Below are 17500 nucleotides of genomic sequence, written 5' to 3'. Positions count from 1 at the left end.
CCGACAGGAGGACACGCAGTTGACGCGGCGCGGATGAGCACGTCCCAAAGGCCAAGCGGGCGCTTACTGGCGCACGTCTTGTAGGTTCAAACCGCCATCACTCGTGAGTCACGGCAAACGCAAGAAGCCTGGGCCGCGTACCGGCACGCGTATGTGTTGTTTGGCCTTTAGACGGCGCATTTATCCGTGTTTGAGGAACGGAGGGGCATCAAACCTCGACAGACTCGGCCTCCTTCTTAAAATAATGAACCATTGGTTATATATATATTCGGAGAAAAAGCTCAGTGCCGTGCAAAGCCCGGAAACCAACCGCTATCGACATGTGTCACAGCTCACTGTCGTCGTTAGCTTCGTCCGCTGCCGTAGTAGCCCGGCCGTTGCGCGGAGCGTCCATGTAGCGCTCCCGAAGCGGACAATAAAATGACCACGAGCGGCACACTTCGAAGAGCAATGGTCGAAGTCCTGGCGGGTGCAGCATGCTTATAGCCAGTACTTTCTCACCCCCCCCCCCCCCCCCCCGGTAGAGGGATGCACTCATCATTTAAGGTCACTGCGTGTCTCCGGTCGCGGTGTGTGTGAAATTGTATGTGGAATCTGCATGACATTATATTGAGTGGTCCGCTGAGTGTCTAGATTACATATTCTTCCGTTCCTGTCTGGGCTACTAGAATGCGCTGTACTTGCACGATGAGCAACCTTCAATTCTACATGCTTGCAAACCTATCCGTGACTACTTTCCCTGTCCCCTTGACCAACCAGCATTCACAGCTCCTGTGGTAACTTAGGTTGCCTAAAAAAGCATATAATGTCGAATTTTCTGAGGAAGTTATTTCTTTTGCAGGAAGTAAATTATTTGCTCTAATACAGGTCACTAGATCAGTCAAATGTAGTCAATACAATAAGTCGTACTGTTCCGAGCTATAAATGTATCAATTTAACAGATTTTTCTCGAAATTGGGACTCTTAAGGAACGCTTCTCTACTAAAGTTTCTAATGGGCGTGATAAAATATTGCGGATTCCTGCGTATTTTAGGGCAAAGTTGTGCAGCGTATAACAGCGGAACAACTTTTATGTGATGTTTCTTTTTCTCCTGACCCCGTTTCTATTCTCATCCGATAACTTTGAAAACGCGGCACACGAGTAAACCCTTTTCAGAAAAAATTATTTGCGATAACTGTTCTCTGCAAGAGAAGAAATAACAATACGCTTTTTAAAAAAGAAAAGCCGAGATAGACGATGCACATTTCTAGGGCATTTGGTGTGCGCTGACCCAAGTGCGACAAATTCCCATTCTCAAGCGGCATCATCTTCTACTACGCTGCAAAACAAATTTATTTGTGTGAACATGCAATAGCAAACTTTAAATGGAAGTGAAGTTTGCAGAGTTCAAAAAGAGAAGGCAGGAAATAGTGGAGAAGGAAGGCAGGGAGGTTAACCAGTGTAGCCTAACCGGTTTGCTACCCTACACATGGGAGCGTGCAGAGTTCAAAAAATAGAGAACCGGAAGCAGCCGCGTAAATCTCCTGAAGCAGCCTGTATCGCAAAAGTAAAATTGTACCCTAGTAAGGTAAAACTTTCCTCCATGATTGCAATGTTATACACGTCCTGTTTCTGCCTTGTAGGCTGCATTGTGCGCGTGTGTGTCAGTGCTATAACTGCAACATAGTTTGCTGTGTAACGTGCTAGAAAGCGACCTGGCCACGGAGAAAACAAGTCTAAAGCGCTAAAGCCAGTAAAATATTAGGTCGAAAGCTGAAGCCAGTTTTGACCACTACCATGAGCAGGAATAACAGCCAAATCGGTTTTCATTTCTTTTCTCCCCTTTTTATAACGAACGGGAAGCTTTATGATTTCAATCCCAGGGGGCGTGGTATAAAGCAAGCGTTTTCCTCCATAAAAGGAACCGCCTCGTTGCTGGCGCACCTGCTCGCCAACAAAGTGTGAGTCTACAGAAAAACTGCTCTACGTTGGAACCAGCTGCAGCTATTGTCGACCTACTAATGAACGCTGTCCCAATGCCCAATATGTGTGACAAAGTTGCACTCATCACTGGTATGTGATTTCTCAATTTACAAAATGCCCTTTCTTGTCTGAGCAGGTCCTACTACTCCGACTATTTTTAACGATATAGTTCGATATCTAACGATATATAAAGCCTTCGTGGGCATAACTGAATGAGAATATTCTATCATTCAGTATTCAGTGACTATAAAAGAAGTGTGCTAAGCCGGTATTGGAGAGATCGCGAAATCAATTTGATGGGGGTGCTCAAGACTGATGAACACGCCACAGCTGTGTGCAAGCGTAGACTGGCATAATTTACATACGAGCAGCGCTTCCTCTTGTGTGTGTTCTGGAATGCAACATTTGCTAAATTTGCCATCGCGCTATTTTGGTTGGTAAAGAGAGCTCTTTAGGTGGGCATAATTATACGCAGACACAACCGATCGCTATGCACGCCATCATAACTATGCTCCGTCACGAGATATTAAAAGATAGTACGGCATGCCTACCTGTACATGTCGAATAAACGCCACTCCTCATTTTGTAATCATGAAGACCAGCTACGGGGGCAAGATATTGGCCAATAAACCACAACTCATTTGTGCGCCACGTGCTGTGACGGCAGCCTGAAAATTTTCTTGCTCAATTTCTGCTTTACTCAGGGTGTTTTAAATAGCACGCATCAACTTCAAGAAAGCCTGTACACGATATGTGACAGCAATGAAGCATTTTGACTGCACAGTTAGTCATCTGCTTTTTGTTATATTTAGCGAAGCTTATGCTGCTCAGTGGTAAAAAGACGATGTGCGTTGCACTCAATGGTGAACTTGTGATCTCATTATTAAATATTTCGCCGATTTCATTGCATAACTCTAGCTTTTGTGACGTAAATGTAGTGAAACTCCGAATAAAACGCAGAATACCTCAAAATTTGCTGCACGATTTTCTGCCAGCCTAAAGCTACACTATTTTGCACGAGCAAACATTGCATGACACACAAAAATTCGACGCAGATAGAAGCAGTGCAGATAAAGTTAACAATAAATAAAATGGCGACCCCGACATAATATCCACGATCTAGGTCACCATTACCCGCCACAACCTAGCACTCTTTAAATTTTAAAAACATCGCGCTCCCTCTGTGAGTAGGCACAAGTGTCATAGCGCTATGTCCTATAGCCGTGCCACGTGAGCATGCAATTCAATAAATGTTATGCGAAGGATGTCGTATTTAATCGGTGTCACCGTTGCTTATAGCTGAATATTAAATGTCTGTGTAGCGTGTAGCGGCACCAATTTGCTCGGAGCACGTTTGAAGACGCAAGCGACAACGCAGTATGCGAGTGTCTCGTCACGTGGTACTTATTTAGCCCAAGTGGACTTATTTCAAGTTCGCGAAATAAAACTCTCAACACGAATGTTCAAGGTCGGCGAATCCGTAGATGTGCTTCTCAAGACCCGGTCGCCGTGTCTTGGAAGAAACGTTGCGTTGAATAGGACATTCAAAAAAAAGTTATATAGATATCTGTTAGAAAATGCCCTTATAGCGAGGCAGAAGGCCAAAAATGGAAATCGGGCACAGACATGAGCACTTACTCGCCCAGTTTGAGACTATTATTCAATCATATTCAGCTACTTTTTAACGAGCTCACCACAACATATCGCACTATACGTCCAAAACGAAGGGGAATTCAATTGCATCGAATGCGTTTGCTTAGCGATTAGGTACTTTTTAACGACTTAACACACATTATGTTTCATACCAAGAGCGCTCCTTTCTGCACCATGCTGTGGTGTATCTTTTTGTGTACTCTTCTTCCATGTAAATGTGTTCCAAAGGAAAATATGACAGTACTACTACTCCTACCTATACTTCTGGCACACTTTATGTTTCAGAACGACTTTGACTGCTCTTTTTCTTCGCTCGTATCGCAGGTGCATCTTCTGGAATCGGCAAGGCAACGGCTGCGCACTTCGTCAGCCTTGGCTGCCGCTCTCTTTCGATCACTGCGAGGAACGCGACCGCACTTGACGAGGTGGCAGCACAGTGCATGCGCAACAGCGATCGCGGAGTGGAAGTAGGTTACTGATTCATTATGAAGGCATCCTGGTTCACTTTATTGCTAAGTAAGTGTGTGGCAATTATCGCAAGTACAAGCCATCGTCCTGCTGGTAAAGTGAAGAGGCGATGATTGCCTTCAAGGGCAATCTGCCGAAGGCCAAAATTGAGCTTTACATGAGGCATGGTGACAACCCTCTTTCGATATCCCGGCCACGGCGGCCGCATTTCGATGGGGGCGAAATGCGAAAACACCCGTGTGCTTAGATTTAGGTGCACGGTAAAGAACCCCAGGTGGTCAAAATTTCCGGAGTCCTCCACTACGGCGTGCCTCATAATCAGAAAGTGGTTTTGGCACGTAAAACCCCAAATATTATTATTATTAACCCTCTTTCGACCTTCATTCTTAGATACGCATGAAGTACTCTCTAGAATGAGCGACTACGTTCACCGAGAATTACGACTCGCGCTAAGATTAGTGGCAATTTCAGGCAGTTTGCGTTTTACAAAGTGTTCGGACAATTGTCAGTGCAATAAAAATAGAAACGCAGAAGCTACGTAATGTTGCGCTGCCTAACTACACGTCCTTCGTAGTGGCGAACGAATGGGTCTGCAATTCTGGGGTCGTCGTTGTTTCTCTCGCAAATGATCAAGCCGCGATAGTGCATTTTATTAAAGTGTTTTCAGGAAGGTATTGCACATTTGCAGCACGTATAACAAGAGAAAGGAAACAGGACAGCAGTCTTATGTTCACACCAGTGTTCCTTTTGTCTTGATGCCTCTTTGTTCTTTGTGAAATCACTGTAATCATTCCATAGTAAGCTTCCAGGGGCCCTATAACGTAAAACTATTCTAATGTTTTTTTATACCTATCTTCTGACGTAAAATTCGCGAGACAGCCGACGCATGCATCGGGCGGTCACCCTCAGGGTTGTCTGAACCGACCAATCAAACGCCCTCTTAGTTTATAGGAGGTCACTTTTCCTTGCTTTGAGAACGAACCCAATTGCCTACGTTGAGCGGTTTTTCGTTTGTAATTGGCTGCTAGGAGGTGAGGAGCACGCTCAAATGAATAAGGTGTCAATGGGGCCGAGTGAGCGCACTGAAAATAGATAGCCGGACGAAGAGGACGGCGCCGGTGTCTGCGATAGGTCCACTTTCCCCTACTTAGCTTGTGGTGGCTGGTCAAAAATTGCGGCGGCATAAAACGGAAACTTAAGAAAGACGCTAAAACGGATCCTCCTTAAATAAGAGTTGGCAGAACGAGGTCACAAACGTGCCAGTAGTGCTCGAAAACGTTACACCGCAAGGCAAAACAGTTTTCTTCTACACAAATAAACCCATGCTCTCCGGCAGGTGCGTGTAGCCAGTGCCTGCTAGCCAGGCAGGTGCGTGTAGCCACCTTTTATTCCTTTCGGAACAGGGCAGCCTGCGGCTATTAAAAAGACAACTCAGTTTTGTTCGGCATATTAATGCATCTTTAACGCATGCACGTCACGTTGACGTGTTGCGTTCTTGTGGTTTTCTGACGTCACGCGATAGGCAGGTGAAGTAGGTGCAGCGCGAAAGTTTTTCACCAATAGCCGAGGGCTAACGGCGAAAAGGCGTCGAACCAGAAATGACTATTTTGCTTTTGTTCGGTGAAATCATGCATAATCAGTGTGTACGCGTCATATCAGATGGGGCGCTATCCCAGTTTCCGTGACGTTGCGTAATAGACACGTGAAATGAGGTTGGCCCAAAAAAGTTTTTGACCAATCGTGGAGGGCTGATTGCAGAATGGGAACAGAAACTTTTGGAATAGTTTTACGTTATAGCGCCCCAGCATGCAATTTTTCTTCCATGATTTCATGAATCAGTTTTTGAAACACCTATAACGCGCGCGAGTAATCAATGCATCTCAGGACTACCTATCTATTCTTCTTCAGGAACAGATGTAGGGTTACTTTACCTGAATACCAATTCGACATAGCTGCGATTCATTCGTAGGAGATCCAGGAGCACGCGGAACACGTAGTGGTGAATCAGTTGTTCAGTCTTCGTATGTAGATAGCATACGTCCCCAATGGAGAAATATTTTCAGCTAAACCGAAACTGCCTCTGTGATTTCTCTTGTAATTGTTCAATAAACACGGGTCAAGGTGTTGTGACCACTCACCACGGCAACATAAGCCGTTAGCAGCATGCGGCCATCCACCAACGCGTTCACACTTTTACCAGTGTATCCCGAAGAAACAATCTGCTCGTGAATTATCCGTGTGCGTGGCACCATCATTTATAGTGTCCACGGTAGGAAACTGCCTCCAGTCTATCGTTAAAGCGTAACTGTGTATATTACCCTGGGTGTCCTTCAGTGGTATTGCTGCGTCCGACCGTTCTCCCATGGTTTGTCGACGGAAACAGCCAGTAAAAATAGAGTATCGTACTCTTGATGGCCCGGCGGATGTTTCACAGCTGTTGAGACTGGAGTAATGCGGAATATCAGCACATAGCACTTGCAAAACCATCCGGAGTAAAGGTACCTCCTGAAACTATATGTGTAAGCCAATGAACGTGTCACATAAGCTTTGAAAATGAATAACCAGAAGGAGCCCACAAATAATTTTTGTGCTACGCCATTGTAATGCGACGATGGACCAGAAATCGCGGAATTTTGAAAACGAGATAGAGTGCAGAACGTAAATGCTCATCACTTTCCTCGTTTTTGCTGAATGCAATAGTTGTATTTATCCTACTGTAGGGCCCACCGACGCCTCACCGCGGGGTGCTTTGATTAACGCTCTGAGCAGGCTGCGAAGGAAGAAAATAATTAAGTTGGGTGGCGCATGCTTGCACTGCAAGTACGGCTCACTCTAGTGCGGTTCCAGTCCATTTTCGAAGGCATCACCTTCACTAAGAAACTGCCGATAGAAGGAGTTATCCGTTTTCTTGAACTCAAGCTCCTCCTCAGCAGCAGCCACATCTGCTGGGAATACGCCCCCCGCTGCAAGAAGCACCTGCTTCCCTGCACGTCGAGTCGTCGGACATGTTCAGCGTGTCGTTGCACTAGGAGCCCTCAAGTATTCCCTTACCCTCTCCTGCCATCATCAAACTCACCGAAGTTTTAGCAGCGAAATCCAGCGCCTTAGAGCAAGCGACTACCCGGAAGACCTATTTTGTTCACTGGCAGAAGTTCCTGTTCAAGAAATCAGATCCGCCAGGGATAAGGCACCGCCTGAAATCGACAAATGAAAACTAGCTATTATCCCATAAGTGCATCACGTTTCCCACGGGAACAACATATCAGCCGGGTGTCCAGGTAGTTCGTGTTGTCTTCTCAGCCCTCAATAAGCTCGGCTCCTTATGCATAAAAGTGAACGCCAGTCAATCCCACAACGGCGCATTCTGTAAGAATCACACCTCTCGCCCTATGCAGCGCAGCAAGGAAGCTGTCTACGAAATCTCCACCACATGTGGAAAAAAACCTATTTGGAGCAGACCGGATGGTGTCTAAACGACCGGTTGCGACAACATGCTTAGAGTCAAAGCAAGAATGGTAGCAATCTCGCCATCCACTGTGCCAATTGCTGCTGCCAAGCCGGTGCTTCAAGACGCAAAGGTTCTGCGTCGATACCGAAACGGTCGAACACGTGAAATCTTTGAAACATTTGCGATGTTGCGCAAAGGCCCGATTTGCGTCAACTCCCCTTCATGAAGCCTCCTCACCAACAAGGAATACAGATATCTGCTTGACTAATTATTGCATTTTTATTCGTTTTTACCTCCAGACCCATGTGCGACTGGATATTTAACCCCCCTAATCGCCACCCCTCGTTCCCCCTACCTTTCGCCCTCCTTTTCCTAGCTACATATTTCTCTACGCACCATAAAACACCGTTGGCCGTCAACGCCCGTCCAGTGTTTCTCCCGTCTGCCCGGGTTTCAACGCTGTTTTTCTACCATGGATTCATACCAACGAGCTTGCGTCCAGACCCTTTCAAGCCACCGTTCTGGTAGCCTGCACCGCTGGTTGCCGCAGCTGCCGCTCCGCTGCTTTTCCTTGGTATTGCAGCTTCTTTAATCAATTGTTTTGCAAGGAGTCATCTGTACATGTGTATATTGCTGATGATGGTTTAACACTTCAAAATTTTACCTTTGTTGTTCTCACTTCTGTTAGCAATTTCTCGACCATCGAAGAACTTCCCCTCTTGTTGAAGAACTGGTATCATTATTGTAGGATTAAAATCAAAGATTACTGGTTTTGTATTAGTAAATACAAATTTTAAGATTGTGCTCGCCTTTGCATGCACCGGAGCCTGATCAACAAACGAACCATATAAGAGCACCTTGGCGCATGAGCTAATATTCGCAACCACCATTTGTATCATGCTGCAAAATGGTACTTTGCATGTCGGCAGGCTAGAATAATTTAACAAAGTGACATAATTCAGTGACTGGAAACATATGTCTTCTTTAGGTACTCGTGACCACGTGTGACATTTGGAATACGGAAGCCATTTCTGCCATTATCAAACATACAGCAGAACACTTCGGGAGAATCGATATTGTGGTGAGTTTTGTTTCATCCGTAAAAATGAATGCCGGCTCGCCTTTCCTTTGTTTTTCAGGAACAGTACTGTCATAGGTGGCCTCGCAGCCAAAATTTCACGAAGTTCTTAGTTTGCAGTAAGGAGGTATGGAATGCCATGACGACGCACCTTACTAGAACAGGTAACAGTAAATCTGAGTGAAAAAGAAAAACTGTATTTAGCGTTTCATATGGGGTAGTGAAAGTTTTTACAACCATTGATCGCTGAGCGCTTAATGCCTGTTTTGCGTGTAGCGGTGGCAGTAATATGCATTTCACAAGGTTCCACATTTCCCCATTGCACAGGAGAAATATGTGCTCTAACGTCTAGCTATGACAATGAAAACATAGAACTGTTCTCAAGGACACTGAATCGCCAATGAGAGAGAGAGAGAGATAAAACTTTGTTATGTCCTTGATGGGGTTCAGGGGTGGCGGGGGTCGGGAGACTAACCCCCCATCCCCCCTTCCTCAGACGGCGGCCAGTCCTTGCTTTCTGGCGGCGTCTTCGGCCATCCGGACGGCCCAGAGCTGCTCCTCTGGGTCCAAGCTGAGCAGCAATGTCTCCCACTGCTCGGCCGTAGTTATGCGTGTGTTAGTGTGGGAGGTGTTGGTGGGTGAGGCTTTGCTGCATTCCCAGATAATATGATCGAGGTCAGCGCGGGCCTCGCACGCTTTGCAGAGTGGAGAGTATGCATCGGGGTACATGCGGTTGTAAAGCACGGGGTTCAGAAAGGTTCGTGTCTGAAGGAGTCGCCAAGTGGTAGATTGAGACTTATTCAGTGTTTTGTGTGCTGGGGGGTAGCGTAACCGCTCCCTGCGGTAGTGCAGGAGAATTTCTCTCAACGTGACCATTCGGTCCCGCGCGTGACCGCGATGCAGAACAGAGGGCTGGTCGGGATCGGAAGACGCAGGAGAAGGATGACGCGCCCGGTGTGCGAGAAAAACGTTCAAACTGAGAATTTTGAAGCTATGGATGAGTTCAATGCCAAAGTGGGGAAAGAAACAGGCTTAAGGGCAGGTAATTGGCAACGGCAGCATCGATTCCTTCGATATTAGAGAAGGTGCGTGGGTAGAATTTGCGATAATAAAGGACACCAAATGACAAATACCTTCTGACGAAAGTGCAATAACAGGAAGGGGACCTGAAAAAGCGCTAACGGGGAGACAAGAAATTGACTACATTTCACGTTCTGCACCGGCACCAGCATAGTGCATGATGTAAAAGTGTTAATTAGTGTAAGAGCCGAAACCATGGGTTAGTGAGGTGAATTATTGTTTTGAATTAACGAGAAAAAGGAAAACAGGTGAAGAAGGTGACCAGCCTAGAAGAACTATCTAAAAGTACGTAAATTCAGAGTAGTGCTCGAAAATAAACATACGGCATTAGAATAAAAGCGTAATGATAACGTAGCGAAAATGAAGACCGCGCTTGGGCAGATCTTAAATGTGTCAATGGGTGTGGGAGGTAAGGCCCCAATGAATCTACAAGGAAATTCTCCCAAGCAACAAAAGACGTAATTAGGAAACGGAAACTCATGGAAGCCTGCAACTCAAGAAACCATATGTGAAAACTGATAAACAGGAAAACAGTTTGTGATAGCCGAAATTATCACGCGGGAATTATTACGGAACCATTAGAAAAGAAAACGTTGCCATAAAATTAGTGAGAAGGAAACTTGGCAGTGAAGGGTAAGCACGGGAAATTCATCAGAAATTTCGCTCAAGTAGTAAAAGCAGGAGACTACTTCTATACTGAGTTGTACTGTAGCCAGAGTAACCACGGAACCTTCATTGAAAGTCGTGACGAACAGGATATAGAACCTCGATATGTAAGGGTTGATCCACCAATAAGGCTCCCAAAGAGCTCCATCCACACGGGAAGGTGCGAGGCGAAATCGGGCAACACTGGTGCGGGCGGCTGTTCCCCCCCTCTCGATTCCCCCCGGCTGCGCTTCGCTGCGCCGTGCATTATTGGCTCAGCAGCCGTCCAATATGAATAGGGGGTTCCCATTGTTGATCCCGCCAAGTGCGAGGCTCGTTCAGTAAATCGATTTTCGCACGTGAAAGGAACTCTACCCGTGAATTATCCGTGTGTGTGGCACCATCATGTTTATTGTCCACAGTAGGAAACTGCCTTCAGTACATGATTGCATACAGCATACAGAGGTGTAGGTGTATGGCGGCAAGTGCATGTCCATTCAAAACGTCGGAAAATGGTGCAGGGAGTGTAGCGCCGGTCGGAAGGAAGTCCAAGATGTAGAACGGAGCGGAAGACCATCAATTTGGGAGGCGATTATCGAGATGGTCCAACGCGAAGCGCTTCGAAACAAGAGTATCACAGTCCGTGAACTTGTTGCTCAGATTCCTGGGAGTGCTTACGGTACAGTGGAAATAGCTTTGACTGAAAAAGTGGGGTATCACAAGTGTTGTGATGACAGCGGCTATTGACATCAGACCACTAGGAGATATGCCTTGACTGTGCTCGCCAGTTTCTGCAAAAGTGTCAAGAAAATAAGAAAGGATTGTTTCACTCCATTGTTAGGGGCGACGAAACGTGGTTGTTTCATTCAGTGCTCAAATGAAACAAAAATCCAAACAGTGGTGTCAACCAGTGTCACCAGTTGCAAAGAAGTTCAAACAAACTCCTTCTGCTGGCAAAGTCATGGCCAGTGTTTTCGGGACCGTAAGGGGATACTACTCATCGATATCATGGAACGTAGGATAGCAATCAGCTCGGACAGTTATTATGCAAAATTAACAAAACTGAGGCGAGCTATCCAGAACCGCCGCCAAGGACGACGGGCGGCCGGTATAACGCTGCTTCACTACAACGACCGACCTCACGTCTCCCCTCAAAGTCAGGAACTTTTGAGCAACTTTGGGTGGACTGCCATGTCCCACCCACTGTACAGTCCAGACATCGCGCCCAATGATTATCACTTGTTCCCCAAGTTAAAGGAACATTTGAGTGGCTAACGCTTCCGGAGCCAAGATGAAGTCAAAGAAGAGGTTAAACGCTTCCTCGACAGCTTGGCGGCGGAGTTCTACGACATTGGGATACAGAAATTGGAGCACCGGCTATAGAAATGCGTAGGAAAAGGTAGCGATTACGTAGAATAATAGAGCAAAGTTTCATCATTCCAATTATTTAAATTTCTATGGGAATAAACAATCTTGTCGATTTCCAAAATTGATGAGAATTTCTGGATGAACCCTTAACTAGTAATCAGGTCAGAAGAGTTCGGCAAGACAGGCATCGAAGGAAAGCGGGAGAAAATATAGCCACTGGGATACTAGCCAAAAGGAATAGGAAATTGTATTTACAAGATATATACAGATTTATATGGCTGCAGGCAAGATAGCACAACAACACGAGCGCTAGTCTGATCGTTGTCTTCAACCTCTTTCTGGGGCATTCTTCCATGCTGGGCAGGTAGCATGCTTCCGTGCGCGGGAATAGCGCCTGACATAGAACCCCAGCCGGCGAGAGCGCCGTCTCGGCGCTTAAGGATAAGTAGGATCGTGTCCGGCAACATAAGGCTTAAGCCAGGAGACGCGCACGATATCAGTGGCGGACGCGACAGATGATCGACTGTCCAATTAAGCGACCTCGGACGTGACGTCAGTGATCTGGCTTAGGACCTTGTAAGGCCCGGAGTAGGGGGAAAGAAGCTTGGACGACAAGCCAACGTGGCGGCAAGGTGGCCAGAGAAGTACCAAATAGCCCGAAGAGTAATTAACGGCTCTGTCATGGCGATCATAGTGGGCCTTCTGGGACGACAGCTGGGAGGCATAAAGACGATCTCTTGCAACCTGGCGAGCCGTTGCAGCCCGAGAAGCTGCATCGCGGGCGTAGTCTGTAACAGGGTGCACAGGTGATGGTAAAAGAGTCTCCAAGGGCAATGTGGCATTGTGTCCAAACAAGAGATAAAAGGGGGGAAAGCCAGCGGTGTCATGGCTTCACGAGTTGTAGGCAAATGTCACATAAGGCAAGGTGCTGTTCCAATAATGGTGGTCTGGAAAGCTACATGGAGAGCAGTGTAGTCAGTATGCGGTTGAGGCGCTCGGTAAGCTCATTGGTTTGCGGATGGTAGGCATTGGTTGACTTGTCACCTATGGAACACGAACGAAAAATGTCGTCGACGACTTGGGATAAAAATGAGCGACCATGGTCGGTCAGCAGCTGTCGACGAGCGCCGTGGTGAAGAACAACGTTGTAAAGCAGAAGTTCCGCAACATCAGCGGCAAAGCTTGTCGGCAGTGCGCGCGCGATAGCGTATCGTGTCGCGTAGTCCATAGATACGGCAATCCCCTTCTTCCTAGTCAGACATGTTGGGAATGGCCCGATGTGATCAAGGCCGACGCGGTTGAACTGGGCACCGGGAATGTCTATGGGCTGAAGAGGACTAGCTGGAGACAAGAATGGATGCTTGTGGCGCTGGCAGGACTCACAAGCAGCAATGTATCGACGCACAGAATGGTGGAGGTCCGGCCAAAAGAACCAGCGCCGAACGCGATCGTACGTGCATGTTGCTCCGAGATGTCCAGCGGCTCGGGCGTCTTGAAGCTGTTCAAGAACTGTGGAACGGAGTGTTTCGGGAACAACCGGTAGAAGCACTGGGCCATTGGAGCTGGTGTTGCGTCTGTATAAGATTCCGTCACGAAGCACGGATAATTGTTTGGACGGGGCTATGATGAGAGCGTAGACGGTGGGTAATTGACCCCAAAGTGGCCTCGAGGAGCCGTTCGCTGCGTATGTCGGTTAAATTGGATATCGCGAAGGCACTGGCGTTTTACTCGTGCTCTGACAATGTCAGGAGAATCCACGCGATGACGGGATAGGCAGTCCGCATGTAGGTGCAGTCTGCCAGACTTCTAAGTGACGTCAAAGCTGTATTCTTGCAGTTTCAGTGCCCAGCGACCAAGTCGTCCAGTGGTATCTTTGAGGGAAGACAACCAGCAAAGCGCATGGTGGTCTGTGGTCACCGAAGAGGTCCGGCCGCACAAGTATGGTCGATGCTTGCCGACAGTCCAGACTAGTGCGCGACACTAGCGCTCGTTGATCGAAAATTTGCACTCTGAAGAGGAATGAAGGCGACTGGCACAGGCGATAACGCGGTCTCGTCCTTGTTACTGCTTGGCGAGAACAGCCCCGATGTCATGTCCACTGGCGTCGCTGCGAAGCTCAGTGGGGACCAACGGGTCAAAATGGGCCAATATGGGTTGTGAGGTAAGTAAAGTCGTGCGCGTGCGAAAGGCAGTGGCCCGTTCAGGACGCCCCAAAAAGACTTTCCGTCTTCAAAAGTCGCGTGAGTGGACGGGCAATGTCGGCGGTGTTCTTGACAAAACGTCGAAAATAGGAGCACAAGCCAACAAAGCTCGGTACGTGTTTAGTGGAACGTAGCATTGAAATGTGTTTGAGAACGCGAATTTTTCCTGGGTCAGGTTGCACGCCTTCAGCACTTACAAGGTGGCCAAGCACAGTGATTTCGCGGCGGCCAAAACGGCATTTGGCAGAGTTGACCTGAAGGCCTGCTTGCCGAAAACTTCAAGAACCCCCGACAAGCGGCTATCGTAGCTTATATATGTCGGTGAGAAGACGATGACATCGTCAAGGTAACGAAGGCATGTTGACCATTTGTATCCACGAAGGAGGGAGTCCATGATCCTTTCAAATGTGGCTGGGGCATTACACAGTTCAAATGGCAATTCCCTAAACTGGTAAAGTCCATCGGGCGTAAAAAATGTGGTCTTTTCACAGTTTTGGTCATCGGCGGATATCTGCCAGCGTCCTGACCTCAGGTTGACAGAAGAGAAGTAGGCAGAGCCGTGTAGATGTTGAGAGCGTCATCGATTCGCGGCAGAGGGCAGACGTCCTCTCGCATTTATTGGTTTAAGTGGCGATAGTTACGCAGAAGTGCCGGCTGCCATCTTTCTTCTTGACTAGGACGACCGGTGATGCCCATGGACTGCATGAAGGTTCAATGAGGTCTTTGGTGAGCATCTTGTCGACTTCACGTTGTATCACTTCTTGCTCGGCATAGGACACGGGATAAAGACGTCGTCTGATTGGGCTGGCGTCCCCAGTATGGATCTTATGAGCGACCACAGATGTCTGTCCCAAAGGATGGCCATTAAAGCCAAAGATGTCGGGTAGGACTTCAATATGCGCTGAAAATCGGCTGTCTGAGCAGGAAGGACGTCAGACGCTACCATCTTGTCAATATCACCGTCGACGAGATTGTGCGAGGAAGGGGAGGGGGCAGAGGACCAAGAAGTGCCTATGACGAATGCAGAAACGGCACACTCATCGTTAGGAGAGATGTGGGCTAGAGTCATGCCGCGTGGGATATGTTGCGTGCACCAGCTAAAGTTCAATATGGGTAGAGACGTTCGATTATCGGTTACTCTAATAAGGGTATGAGGAAGAGTGATGTTTATGGCGAAAAACAGGTCAACGATCAGGTTCAAGAGGTAATCGCCATCGGGAGTGGGAGAAAAAGACCGCAAGTTCACATCTATAACGGCTTGAGGAGGTAGACGTACGCAATTCACTGAACACAAACGCGGTTGGCGTGCAGTAGGAGCGCCATGATAGCACGATAGGTCAAGCTGAAGCAAGCCGGTTACACAGCCAATGAGGGCAGAATGGGCAGACAGAAAATCCATACCGAGGATGAGTTCACTGAAGCATTTCTCAAGCACGGCAAGTGCACAGCAACGCTTATCAGCAACACTTATTCAGCAACACTTATTCGAGCGGAGCACATCCCTAGCACTGGAAACGTCCGCCATCGGCGACACGAATGAACGGTACTGTGGGTGCTGTTAGGACCTTCTTATGGCAACGAAAAAGCTCCGAATTCATCACTGATATGTGAGTCCCAGTATCCACTAGAGTAACAGCATTTGTGTCATCCAGTTTAACGTCTCTTAGGTTCCTTCTGGTCTGCAGTGTGGTCGGAGGATTTCGCAGGCGAGTCATCGATGCAGCGTCATCGCTGGGAGCTACATCGCCTTGTTTTCCCGAGGGAGTCCTTCGATCGGCGACGAAGGGCGACGTAATTCGGGCGAGCGAGATGACTGGCTACGAGACAACGGCGAACGGGATCGGTGAACACGTGGGAATGGTGAGCGACGATACGGAATGGAGGGAACGTAGCCGCCTGAGGTTTGAGGAGGCCCGTGGTAGGGCTGAAATCGGCGATGATCCATGTCGGGGCGGCGGTTGTATCCATAGGCTGCCTGATACCAATACCACCGGCTGTTACAATGACGGGTCACGTGGCAGTTGAAGCAAATGGGACGGTCACCACCAGTTCCCCACCCGCTGGATTGCGAGTACGGAACGGCGGCCTATGAAATTGGGCACGCCGAATGTGAGGGACGGCGGTTGATCGGCTGGTAAGGAACTGCGGCGCACAGAGTCCAGGCCAGCATTGTAGAGCTCCTGATGAACGAAAGCTTGGACTAGTGGCACCATCTGGGAGCTATGGTCACAGGTGCGGCCGCACGTAGAAGCAGCAGGTACAGCATCAAGTTCACGTCGGATGATCTTCACGTATTCTACGGTGAGTTGCGCTGGCGACTCAGGTACGTCTTCGCACGACCACTTTGCTGCCGTGTTCGGAAGTCGAGTGAAATGATGGGAAATGCGTCGACTTTTGGAGGTCACTAAGCGCTTGCGCTTTTCGATGATGGCATCGACGGTATCGCAGTCTTTGCAGATTAGCACATTGAAGGCATCATCTGTTAGGCCCCTTAATACGTGACCCACTTTCTCAGACACCGTCATACCGTCATGGGCTTTGCGGCAAAGGACAAGCACATCTTGTATATAAGTCAGGTATGCCTCTGTCGCTGTCTGCGCACAAGATGCCTGCTCCTTCTTTGCTGCTGCCTTTTTACCTGCTAACTTTCCGAACATGCTTTTTCTTGCGAGTGTGGGGACTCGAGGGGCGCATCGAACCGAGGAGGTGGCCATTGCCCTGGCCATCGTTGACCCCGAGGGCACGACTCTGCTCTGTGATTCTTGGACGGCTGTGAGAAATTACGCCAGAGCAAGGGTGTGTGGTGAAGCCACGCGTGTGTTGCCTGCGGTCGATCTCGCGAGTGAAAATAGGTGTGTCGTGATAAAGTGGTTTCCGGCGCACATAGGCAGGGATGTTTCGGATCACGCCAACGCAAACCACATCGAGACAGCGAACGCGGCGCCACGAGGACTAACCAACCGTGCCGCTGCTACGGCGGTCGACCCGTCGTGGTGGTGGGAAACCAAGGACTGACTGACCTCCTACAACAAAATTGTGAAGTGGTACACACTAGAAAGCAGGAATATGCCGCCACCTCATCCTGGTTTGACCCGTAAGGAAGCGGTGTTATACGGACGACTTCAGATGGGGTCGTTATTCACCCCGGTGCTGATGAGGCGTGTGTGTCCAAGTGTTTATGTTAGTGACCTTTGTTGTCTGTGCCAAAAGGAAAAGTCCACTGCACCTCACAGCTCACATCCTTTGGGACTTTGCCAAGAACCCGCACGAAGCTGCAATGATGACAACGATCCCGCCGCGGCTCGAGACCGCAACGAGGTGCTACGATGACGAGGTCGACGCCCAGGCCGTCCAGCAGATATCAGCGGCCCTCGAAAGGCAACAACCGAGCAAAACCGGAGGGAGGCTGCCACCCCAAAAGATTGGCAGGCGCGGTCGACCTAATGGAGTAGTGCGGCCACGGCCGGAGTAGAGGCGTGTCACGCCGGGAAGACGTCATGGCCGCGTCACGCCGATGCCTCCCTTACAGGGGAAGGCCGATCCTTTTGCAGGCATTCTTGATAAAGTTGCTGCGCTCACTGAACATGCTCTCTATA

The 17500-nt window shown here is 48.4% G+C and overlaps 1 protein-coding gene across 1 annotated transcript in view; it reads left to right on the top strand.

The window, feature by feature from the left end:
• Positions 1 to 1958: 1958 nt before the first annotated feature.
• The window catches only part of LOC142570650 (putative oxidoreductase SERP2049), a 39931-nt gene continuing 24389 nt past the window's right edge, over positions 1959 to 17500 (top strand). Inside the window, exons 1-3 of the mRNA XM_075679010.1 lie at positions 1959 to 2053; positions 3941 to 4083; positions 8521 to 8613. Coding sequence (XP_075535125.1) covers positions 2002 to 2053; positions 3941 to 4083; positions 8521 to 8613 — 288 coding nt within the window. The 5' untranslated portion in view covers positions 1959 to 2001. The remainder of the gene's footprint in view (positions 2054 to 3940; positions 4084 to 8520; positions 8614 to 17500) is intronic.

Source organism: Dermacentor variabilis, chromosome 2 (genome assembly GCF_050947875.1).
Source record: "Dermacentor variabilis isolate Ectoservices chromosome 2, ASM5094787v1, whole genome shotgun sequence".
In the NCBI taxonomy this organism is placed as follows: domain Eukaryota; kingdom Metazoa; phylum Arthropoda; class Arachnida; order Ixodida; family Ixodidae; genus Dermacentor; species Dermacentor variabilis.
The sequence above is the reverse complement of the archived record's forward strand: the minus strand, read 5'-3'. Positions and strand labels throughout refer to the sequence as shown.